The sequence below is a fragment of the Lolium rigidum genome, chromosome 6, assembly GCF_022539505.1.
Source record: "Lolium rigidum isolate FL_2022 chromosome 6, APGP_CSIRO_Lrig_0.1, whole genome shotgun sequence".
Taxonomy (NCBI): domain Eukaryota; kingdom Viridiplantae; phylum Streptophyta; class Magnoliopsida; order Poales; family Poaceae; genus Lolium; species Lolium rigidum.
In genome coordinates this window covers 195559141-195571504 of record NC_061513.1, presented here as the reverse complement: position 1 = coordinate 195571504, position 12364 = coordinate 195559141, and the positions used below count along the sequence as shown (strand labels likewise).

The following is a 12364-nucleotide window of genomic DNA, read 5'->3' as shown; positions in this document are numbered from 1 at the left end:
CGTTTTTCGTTTTGGCACTTCATCTTTGTGTTTGGACTATCGTTTTGAGTGTCATTTCAGTCATCACAAGCTTCCGCAACATCGACAACGACGACAACACCCCAAAGATCCAAGCGGTTCATTTGACACCATCCACCACCATCGCAAGTTCCAGATCATCATTGGCCACCATCATCAAGTGGTATAACTTGCTATTTAACTTATAGCCCTAGCTTCCTTTGCGTACCTATCATATCCAGAGTAACTTTCTAGTGTTGCGAAGCATTGCGCAAGCGTCCCGACCGTGAGGGTGTGTATGAGTTGAGAAAAGCTACGAAGCAAGCTCGTTATGAAAAGATAAGTAAAAGAAGCGTGACATACTTACATAGATAGTAGTATCCTTACATAGTGAGAGAAAGAAAAAAATACAAAAAGAAAAATAGTGTGTGAGTGACACCAAAATACAAAAGAGTCCAAAACTTATAAGCAAAAGAGAGAAAAGAGAAGAGAGACGTCTTGCACAAATCTTTTTTGCTTCAACCAAGCCACGATCTCTCTTTTGTTAGCGTGACACCGAGCTAATAGTTTTCGTTAGGACCAATTTTGTTCTTGCCCATTTTTCTTGGTAGCTACTTGATGACGCGTGAAGCACACGTCCGTTGGGAACCCCAAGAGGAAGGTGTGATGCGTACAGCAGCAAGTTTCCCTCAGTAAGAAACCAAGGTTTATCGAACCAGTAGGAGATGAAGGCCACGTGAAGGTTGTTGGTGAAGGAGTGTAGTGCGCCGCAACACCAGGGATTCCGGCGCCAACGTGGAACCTGCAAAACACAATCAAAATACTTTGCCCCAACTTAACAGTGAGGTTGTCAATCTCACCGGCTTGCTGTAAACAAAGGATTAAACGTATGGTGTGGAGAATGATGTTTGTTTGCAAAGAGCATCAGAGAACAATGATTGCAGTAGATTGTATTTCAGATGTAAAAGAATGGACCGGGGTCCACAGTTCACTAGTGGTGTCTCTCCAATAAGATAAATAGCATGTTGGGTGAACAAATTACAGTTGGGCAATTGACAAATAGAGAGGGCATAACAATGCACATACATATCATGATGACTAAAATGAGATTTACTTAGGGCATTACGACAAAGAACATAGACCGCTATCCAGTATGCATCTATGCCTAAAAAGTCCACCTTCGGGTTAGCATCCGCACCCCTTCCAGTATTAGGTTGCAAACAACAGACAATTGCATTAAGTAATGTGCGTAATGTAAACAATACAAATATCCTTAGACAAAGCATTGTTGTTTTATCCCTAGTAGCAACAGCACATCCATAACCTTAGAACTTTCTGTCACTGTCCCAGATTCAATGGAGGCATGAACCCACTATCGAGCATAAATACTCCCTCTTGGAGTTACAAGTATCAACTTGGCCAGAGCCTCTACTAGCAACGGAGAGCATGCAAGATCATAAACAACACATATATGATAGATCAATAATCAACTTGACATAGTATTCCATATTCATCGGATCCCAACAAACACAACATGTAGCATTACAAATAGATTATCTTGATCATGATAGGCAGCTCACAAGATCTAAACATGATAGCACAAGAGGAGAAGACAACCATCTAGCTACTGCTATGGACCCATAGTCCAAGGATGAACTACTCACGCATCAGTCTGGAGGCGGGCATGGTGATGTAGAGCCCTCCAGTGATGATTCCCTCTCCGGCAGGGTGCCGGAGGCGATCTCCTGAATCCCCCGATATGGGATTGGCGGCGGCGGCGTCACAGTAAATTTTCTCGTATCGTGGCTCTCGGTACTAGGGTTTTCGCGACGGAGAGAATAAATAGGCGAAGGGGCAGAGTCGGGGGACGCTCGAGGGGCCCACCCCATAGGGCGGCGCGGCCAGGGGTGGGGCCGCGCCCCCCTAGGGTGTGGCTGCCTCGTCGCCTCTCTTTGTCTCCTCTTCGGACTTCTGGAAAGCTCCGTGGAAAATAAGACCGTGGGCTTTTGTTTCGTCCAATTCCGAGAATATTTCCTGTGTAGGATTTCTGAAACCAAAAACAGCAGAAAACAGGAACTGGCGCTTCGGCATCTTGTTAATAGGTTAGTGCCGGAAAATGCATCAAAATGATATAAAGTGTATATAAAACATGTGAGTATTGTCATAAAACTAACATGGAACATAAGAAATTATAGATATGTTTGAGACGCATCAAGCATCCCCAAGCTTAGTTCCTACTCGCCCTCGACTAGGTAAACGATAACAAGGATAATTTTTGAAGTGACATGCTACTATCATAATCTTGATCAATACTATTGTAAAGCATATGAGATGAATGAAGTGATTCAAAGGAATGGTAAAGATAATGACTAAACAACTGAATCATATAGCAAAGACTTTTCATGAATAGTACTTTCAAGACAAGCATCAATAAGTCTTGCATAAGAGTTAACTCATAAAGCAATAGATTCTTAATAGAAGTTTTTGAAACAACACAAAGGAAGATATAAGTTTCAGCAGTTGCTTTCAACTTCAACATGTATATCTCATGGATAATTGTCAACACAAAGTAATATGATGAATGCAAATAAGCAAGTATGTAAGAATCAATGCACACAGTTGCACAACTGTTTGCTTCTAAGACAGAAAGAAGTAGGTAAACTGACTCAACATAAAGTAAAAGAAAGGCCCTTCGCAGAGGGAAGCAGGGATTACTCATGTGCTAGAGCTTTTTATTTTGAAAACATGGAAACAATTTTGTCAACGGTAGTAATAAATCATATGTGCTATGCATAAAACATCCTATAAGTTGCAAGCCTCATGCATCGAATACCAATAGTTCTCGCACCTTGTCCTAATTAGCTCGGATTTCCATGGATTATCATTGCATTACATATGTTTCAACCAAGTGTCACAAAGGGGTACCTCTATGTCACCTGTACAAAGGTCCAAGGAGATAAATCGCATTTGATTTCTCGATTTTGATAGATCACAACTTGAGGACATCCATACCGGGACAACATAGAAAACAGATAATGGACTCCTCTTTAATGCTTAAGCATTCAACAATAGATAATATTCTCATAAGAGATTGAGGATTAATGTCCAAGCTGAAACTTCCACCATGATACATGGCTTTGGTTAGCGGCCCAATGTTCTTCTCTAACAATATGCATACTCAAACCATTTAATCATGACAAATCACCCTTACTTCAGACAAGACGAACATGCATAGCAACTCACATGATATTCAACAAAAGTGTAACGAGTTGATGGCGTCCCCGAAACATGGTTACCGCTCAACAAGCAACTTATAAGAAATAACATACATAAGCGACATATTCAATACCACAATAGTTTTTAAGCTATTTTCCCATGAGCTATGTATTGCAAAGACAAGGAATGAAATTTTAAAGGTAGCACTCAAGCAATTTACTTGGAATGGCAGACAAATACCACATAGTAGGTAGTTATGGTGGACACAAATGGCATAAGTTTTGGCTCAAGGTTTTGGATGCACGAGAAGCATTCCCTCTCAGTACAAGGCTTTGGCTAGCAAGGTTATTTGAAGCAAACACAAGTATGAACCGGTACAGACAAAACTTACATAAGAACATATTGCAAGCATTATAAGACTCTACACTGTCTCCTTGTTGTTCAAACACTTTTACCAGAAAATATCTAGACTTTAGAGAGACCAATCATGCAAACCAAATTTCAACAAGCTCTACGGTAGTTCTCCACTAATAGGTTCAACACCACATGATGCAAGAGCTTAAACATGATCTATTTGAGAGCTCAAAACAATTGCCAAGTTTCAAATTATTCAAGACCATATACCAATTACCACATGGAGCATTTTCTGTTTCCAACCAAATAGCAATAAACGAAGCGGTTTTCAACCTTCGCCATGAACATTAAAAGTAAAGCTAAGAACACCAGTGTTCAATATGAAAAAGCGGAGCGTGTCTTTCTCCCACACAAGGAATGCTAGGATCCGAATTTGTTCAAACATAAACAAAAATAAAAACATACAGACGCTCCAAGTAAAGCACATAAGATGTGACGGAATAAAAATATAGTTTCACTAGAGGTGACCTGATAAGTTGTCGATGAAGAAGGGGATGCCTTGGGCATCCCCAAGCTTAGATGCTTGAGTCGTCTTGAAATATGCAGGGATGAACCACGGGGGCATCCCCAAGCTTAGAGTTTTCACTCTTCTTGATCATATTATATCATCCTCCTCTCTTGACCCTTAAAAACTTCCTCCACACTAAACTCAAAACAAACTCATTAGAGGGTTAATGCATAATAAAAAATTCACATGTTCAGAGAGGACACAATCATTCCTAACACTTCTGGATATTAACAAAAGCTACTGAAAGTTAATGGAGCAAAGAAATCCACTCAACACAGTAAAAGAGGCAATGTGAAATAAAAGGCAGAATCTGTCAAAACAGAACAGTCCGTAAAGACGAATTTTTTAGAGGCACTTAACATGCTCAGATGAATAATCTCAAATTGAATGAAAGTTGCGTACATATCTGAGGATTACTCATGATTTTTCGCAGATTTTTCTGAGTATCCTACAAAGAGATCTACTCAAATTCGTGACAGCTAGAAATCTGTTTCTGCGCAGAAATCCAAATCTAGTATCAACCTTACTATCAAAGACTTTACTTGGCACAACAATGCAATAAAGTAAAGATAAGGAGAGGTTGCTACAGTAGTAACAACTTCCAAGACACAAATATAAACCAAAAATTGCAGAAATAAAATAATGGGTTGTCTCCCATAAGCGCTTTTCTTTAACGCCGTTCAGCTAGGCGCAGAAAGTGTAAATCAAGTAACATCAAGAGATGAAGCATCAACATCATAATTGGGGGTTTTCTCAACGATGCATTGAATCTTATCTATGTACGTTTCAGAGGCTCCTCTTTCATTACTTTTAGGCTTACTATCTTCCTCAAATAAATTTTCAGGAACAATCCAATCAAAATTCTTTTCTAGTGCGTCATGCATTCCTATGAGCTTAAATGGTATTGGTATTTTAGTCTCCCCCTCACAATTGGCTTCATTAGTGTACTTTAGCCTATCTTTTTTCCATCTTTTCAAGGGTACTTGCAAAATTAGTATAAAAACCAAGCATCTTATGTTGAATAAAGACTTTTCTAACTTCTCTAGCTACATCACCAAATTCTTTAAGATGGGTTTCTAAAACAAAATCTTTCTTCTCTCCTTCTTCCATATCACAGAGTGTAAGAAACATGTGTTGCATTATAGGATTAAGATTAACAAATCTAGCTTCCAACATGTGCACTAAAGAGGCAGTAGCAATTTCATAGGTAGGAGCAAGTTCTACCAAGGATCTATCTTCAAAATCTTTAACTGTACTAACATGAGTGAAAAATTCTTCTATATTATCTCTTCCAATGATAGACCCACGCCCTACAGATATATCCTTCAAAATGAACTTAGGGGGAAGCATGATGAAATAAACAAAAGGTAAATAAGTAAATGCAAGTAACTAATTTTTTGTGTTTTTGATATAAAGAAAGCAAACAAGACAGAAAATAAAATAAAGCAAGACAATAAACAAAGTAAAGAGATTGGATGTGAGAGACTCCCCTTGCAGCGTGTCTTGATCTCCCCGGCAACGGCGCCAGAAATTTATTTGCTGGCGTGCAGTTGACGTGGGAGTTAGAAATCTATGTGGTGTAACTTTTCTTCAGGTCCCCGGCAACGGCGCCAGAAATTTAGCTTGATGACGCGTGAAGCACACGTCCGTTGGGAACCCCAAGAGGAAGGTGTGATGCGTACAGCAGCAAGTTTCCCTCAGTAAGAAACCAAGGTTTATCGAACCAGTAGGAGATGAAGGCCACGTGAAGGTTGTTGGTGAAGGAGTGTAGTGCGGCGTAACACCAGGGATTCCGGCACCAACGTGGAACCTGCACAACACAATTAAAATACTTTACCCCAACTTAACAGTGAGGTTGTCAATCTCACCGGCTTGCTGTAAACAAAGGATTAAACGTATGGTGTGGAGAATGATGTTTGTTTGCAAAGAACAGCAGAGAACAATGATTGCAATAGATTGTATTTCAGATGTAAAAGAATGGACCGGGGTCCACAGTTCACTAGTGGTGTCTCTCCAATAAGATAAATAGCATGTTGGGTGAACAAATTACGGTTGGGCAATTGACAAATAGAGAGGGCATAACAATGCACATACATATCATGATGACTAATATGATATTTACTTAGGGCATTACGACAAAGAACATAGACCGCTATCCAGCATGCATCTATGCCTAAAAAGTCCACCTTCGGGTTAGCATCCGCACCCCTTCCAGTATTAAGTTTCAAACAACAGACAATTGCATTAAGTACTATGCGTAATGTAAACAATACAAATATCCTTAGACAAAGCATTGTTGTTTTATCCCTAGTAGCAACAACACATCCATAACCTTAGAACTTTCATCATCATCGTCCCGCGATTCAATGGAGGCATGAACCCACTATCGAGCATAAATACTCCCTCTTGGAGTTACAAGTATCAACTTGGCCAGAGCCTCTACTAGCAACGGAGAGCATGCAAGATCATAAACAACACATATATGATAGATCAATAATCAACTTGATATAGTATTCCATATTCATCGGATCCCAACAAACACAACATGTAGCATTACAAATAGATGATCTTTATCATGATAGGCAGCTCACAAGATCTAAACATGATAGCACAAGAGGAGAAGACAACCATCTAGCTACTGCTATGGACCCATAGTCCAAGGATGAACTACTCATGCATCAGTCCGGAGGCGGGCATGGTGATGTAGAGCCCTCCGGTGATGATTCCCCTCTCCGGCAGGGTGCCGGAGGCAATCTCCTGAATCCCCCGAGATGGGATTGGCGGCGGCGGCGGCGGCGTCACAGTAACTTTTCTCGTATCGTGGCTCTCGGTACTAGGGTTTTCGCGACGGAGAGAATAAATAGGCGAAGGGGCAGAGTCGGGGGACGCTCGAGGGGCCCACCCCATAGGGCGGCGCGGCCAGGGGTGGGGCCGCGCCCCCTAGGGTGTGGCCGCCTCGTCGCCCCTCTTCGTCTCCTCTTCGGACTTACGGAAGGCTCCGTGAAAAATAAGACCGTGGGCTTTTGTTTCGTCCAATTCCGAGAATATTTCTGTGTAGGATTTACGAAACCAAAAACAGCAGAAAACGAGGACCGGCTCTTCGGCATCTTGTTAATAGGTTAGTGCCGAAAAATGCATCAAAATGATATAAAGTGTATATAAAACATGTGAGTATTGTCATAAAACTAGCATGGAACATAAGAAATTATAGATACGTTTGAGACGTATCACTACTGAAGGCCAACAAAGCATGGCCAACAAATCTGGGGTTTCCCGCATCTAGCATCGTCGGCGTTGGATAGAATTTTGGCTGCCACGCGCCTCCTGCGCTAAACCAGGGTTTTAGATCCCGTGTTATGCTGCTCACTAGAGCCGCCAGATGGAGCCTCCTCCAGGCCAAGCATCGCCGAGTGAGGGGAAGACGCCGTGTCCGGAGCCCTTGCTCTGGGATCCTTACATCGTCACTCAAAACCACTGGGACGAAGCCACAAGGGCACCGCCGGGAGAATAGCCATAGAAGGTCACACCGGCACTCAAAACATCGCCGAGCATTTTCCCTACCAGTCCTGCCACCGCCAAGATGTGGTAGGGGTCTGCCATCCCTTTCACCGAGGTTGTGCTGGATTTTCCTGTCAGCAACCTCTAGGGATGACGAGGGAAGAGGGGGGAGGGTGGAGGTGGGGGGCGGTAGGGGGGGGGTGGCTAGAGACTAGTGTTTGTCTCCCGGCCAACTAGGATGGGAGCGAGGCGGCGTGGTCTTAAAAATTGGCAGAGTCGGCTGATGAGGCACATGCCGCGGGCAGCACAATAAGGACGTGTTCCGTCGCCATCGTAAGTGCTTGGGTCACAATCCACGGCCCACGGGGTGACTGGATCAAGGTGAGATTAGAGGGTGGTTCGGTGGTGTAGCGTTCGTTCACATGAGGCTTGCTCTAGGTACGACTCGGCAAGCGGAAGCACAAGTGTGTGCCTGGCTGGAACCTACTAGCAGCAAGGGTGAAGGGCGAATGTAGATCATGAGCATGGAAGATTGCGATCGGTGAAGCTGACCAGCAACATCCGGAAAATATTTTGTATCCTCAATCAAGAATAACAATGACAAAATGGGACAATCACAATCATATCATGAGTATCAGCCAGGCAGTTGGAGTACGTATTTTGCAGTTGCAGCGGCCGGTGTGGTGTCACGCGGACGGACCGGTCAGTAGGCCGTCGGCCCCACGCGTCATTCCAGCCACCCAACCCAACTCTCTCTCTCTCGCTCTCACCAGCTTCCCAAGGACCCAAACTCCCCTATAAACCCAGGCACGGACCAAGGCGCACCTCATTTCCCTTGCCGCTCCCACAAGCCAAACACAAGCACCAAACCCCACACCGCAACGCAACGCAGAAAGCAGAGACGAAGCATCCGTAGATCCCCCCGTTCCACTTTCCCTTCCGCCATGGCCAGGACCCCGGCCTCCGCCGCCGCGCTCGTGGCCGCCTCCGTCCTGCTCGTCCTCCTCCTCGCGCGCTGCGCAGACGCCGGGGACCTCCCGCTCAGCTGGGAGCTGGGGCTCACGGGCGTGGAGGAGGTGGCGGACGACGGCTACGGGTTCGCCGCAGGCGACGGCGACGCGGTGGTGAGGCGCGTGCTGCAGGGCGGCAACGGCTACATCAGCTACGGCGCGCTGCGGAGGGACAACGTGCCCTGCTCCGTGCGGGGAGCATCCTACTACAACTGCCGCGCCGGCGCCCAGGCCAACCCCTACACGCGCGGCTGCTCCAAGATCGCAGGCTGCCGCGGCTAACCCCGGCGCTCCTCCACCAGAGTACGCTTCGTCATGAATTGTGTCCATGTCCCCCTCCCCGAGTCCCGATTCAGACTGTTGGTTAGTCCTCTGTCTGCTCTATTGTTTCTTCCAAACTGTTGTAGCGAATTCCAAGTCCTCGTGTCAAAAGAGGTCTTGTCTGCTCATGTAAATTGGATTCTAAGCCGTGTATAAACTGATGGATGGATGATTGATTTCTTATGTCTGTCATGTGCTTTGCTTGTTGATTCGGGTGATTTGATTTTCCAACCAACGCCCTTTTGGTTGTCTGCTTATATTTCCTGATTAATTAGCCTAGCTGCTAGTAGAATAGCAACGAATCTTTGCTAGTTTTGTTCCCCTTGCGTGCCGGCCATCATCAGCCACGGCGAGGGAATGCATCGCACAAAGAGAAAAAGTCAACTAGAGCTCTCCTCTCGAGGCATTCAGAAGCTACGCCTAGAAGATACGTTTGTGGGAGGGAGGGAGATTGCTCCCCTGTTTCCATATAAAATCTTGTTCATGGTCAATGGTTCAACTCGTGACGGTTTCTCAATCTCACCACCGGGTTGCGTCTGTCACGCTCAACCATTCGCCTAGAAAGAAATTTACCATGTTAACACATGTGCTGCTCTTCATCCTTGTTGTCCAACCTTGTCCTTCGATTTCATCCAGGACACAGTATGGTATCTCTCAAATTCCCCTCCTACTCACCTTCTTCTCCGGCACACCACATGGGTGCATTCATAACCAGAGTGCAAAAACTCGGCCAGGAGAAGAAATTTCCCGCTGGCATGCACTTCACGTGTCCTAATATCAATGCAAATTTCCATTCCACCATACAAGCACAACTACTCTTGGTACAAAAACGGGGGAGGACGCGCATACTGCGAAGACTTCAACCAAACCTCGCCAGCCGGCATGGCATAATTAGTGGCCCGGAACTGGTCAGCACCCACCTTAATCTTTATTCCCATGATGAGCCGGCATCACACTCAGACGTGACACGGAATATAGAATACGGCCGGCTTTATTGAGCGTCGCAAAGATTCATCACCCACCGACACCGCATTCCATTCGACCGTTTGAGGGAATGGAAGGCCGGTTTAACTAGTAGCAAGAGCGTGCAAAACGTTGCAAAAAACTTGGGGCTATGAACCAGTTTTCAACTTAGACTCGGTTCTACTAATACAACTCCCTAATCTTTTAGATATCAATTTAACTGAGATCCGAGCTATTACGTCAGTTAGGATGCTCCATCGTCTCACACGCAATTACATATTCGCAACTAGTTACTCCTCAAAATTTAGATGTATCTACATGCTATTTAGGGCATCTCAAATGGCACGACCCATTTTGAACATAATTTATGTCTATTTGCGTCGGTCACAGACATTAAAAATGGTCACATGTCCGCATGTGTCTGTCCCTTCTTTAGCGGCAGAGACACATTTTTTTAACCGCAAGGACCCTACCATACTTTAATTAGGGAGAAGAGAGAAAAAAAATGTGTCTTGCCAGCACATGGGCCCTGCATTAAAGGAGAAGAGAGAGCGCGTCACCCAGGCAAAACGAATGAGCGGACGCGTATTCCTGCCGCATATTTGGTCGAAGTTTCCGTCATGACGGACACTGCGGTCATTTTGCGTCTAGCCGATGGAGCCCTTTTTTGACCGTGCAGACGCAAACGGACGCTTTTGATCTATTTGCGTCGCCCCGCTGGAGATGCTCTTAGAGCATCTCCATCCGTGTCGCCCAAAGCATCCCCAAAGGGATTTGGGGCGCGTCGGCAAAAAAACATTCATAGCCACGTTCCCCAAAGCCTCTTTTTGTCTGGCGCGACCCGATACGGTGTTCGGCGCCGCGAGCCCGTCCCCGCTACACAGGGGACGCTCCGGGCACGCCAGACACAACGAAAAGAGAGGCGGGATCCCACCTGTCGGTGACTATTTCCATAATCGTTGGTTCGCGCCTTTTATTTCTCGTGACGCCTTCCCTCCCGCGCCTCCCACCCCTCTGTCGTCGCTAGATTTGCCAGCCGTTTCGACGGCTGATCTCTTCTGAGATTCGGCACTGTCGTCGCGGCTGGCACTCTCTCCGGCCATTTCGCCGCCGCCGCTTCGCCAGCGCGTCCCAGAACGCGGCGTCAAATCCGCCCCACTTTCGCGCACACAAGGTGTTCGACGACTTGCCAGGTAGACGCGATTGGCCGCTGTTCATTGCCTCGTCTGTCGCGACGCAGTTTTAACCATTGATTTTGCTACAGACATGGATAGCGACGACGTGATGCTTGTCCGACTGCTGGAGGACGAGCAAGCCTTCGGCGACGACATCCGGGAGCATTTGTTGATCATCGCGTCCCTCGAGGACATGATTGACGCCGAGGCGGAGAAGCGGAAGAGGCCACGCCGTGGAGGATCAAAGCCGGTGAGAAAGAAGTCGAAGCCCCGACAGAGGATGGAGGGCCATACCATGCTGCACAACAACTACTTCGCAGATGAGGCAACACATGCCGATAATTTTCGGTGCCGGTATAGGATGAGCAAGGGTTTGTTCATGAATATCCTCCACGACGTTCGAGAGTTCGAACCCTACTTCAAGCTCAAGAACGACGTTGTAGGCCTTGCCGGGTTCTCGTCGATTCAGAAGTGCACCGCCGCCATGAGAATGCTCGCATACAGAGCACCTACTAATACACAGGACGACTACCTCCGCATGAGTGAGTTTACTGCTATTGAGTGCATGTACACATTTTGCCGAGCTGCGGTGGCAAAGTTTGGCAAATACTACTTGAGAGGGCCAACTGAGGAAGAGACTACAAGGATCATGGCACAAAATGCTGCCAGAGGATTCCCTGGAATGCTTGGAAGCATCGATTGCATGCACTGGTCATGGAAGAACTGCCCGTTTCTCTGGCAAGGTATATACAAAGGGCGTCATGGATATTGCAGTGTGGTGCTTGAAGTTGTGGCAGATTAAGACTTGTGGATTGGGCATTCTTTCTTTGGCATGGCGGGATCACACAATGACATTAACTTGTTGCAGCAGTCTCCGGTGTTCAGCAAACTAGTGGAAGGGCATGCTCCACCATGCAACTACGAGATCAATGGCCACCAATATACCAAAGGCTATTATCTAGCCGATGGTATATATCAAAATGGGCCACTTTTTTCAAAACAATCTCGGCTCCATTAGGTCAGAAGAATTCTCACTTTGCTGCGTGACAGGAGGCTTGCAGGAAGGATGTCGAGCGGGCATTTGGTGTGCTTCAAGCTCAGTTTGCAATTGTCCGGTACCCTGCTCTAAGCTGGTCTCACAACCAAATGTGGGAGGTGATGCAGGCTTGTGTGATCATGCACAACATGATCATCGAGGATGACCGCAAGAATCATGCCAGGACACATGTTGGTCCCTATGAGTGTCAGGGCCCTCTTGCGGA

General features: G+C 45.8%; 1 protein-coding gene across 1 annotated transcript; it reads left to right on the top strand.

Moving 5' to 3' along the window:
- Positions 1-8440: 8440 nt before the first annotated feature.
- LOC124665504 (rapid alkalinization factor 23-like) lies at positions 8441-9147 on the top strand. Its single transcript, XM_047202910.1, has one exon. The coding sequence runs from the start codon at positions 8578-8580 to the stop codon at positions 8923-8925; it is 348 nt and encodes a 115-aa protein (XP_047058866.1). The 5' UTR covers positions 8441-8577; the 3' UTR covers positions 8926-9147.
- The last annotated feature ends 3217 nt before the right edge of the window (positions 9148-12364 follow it).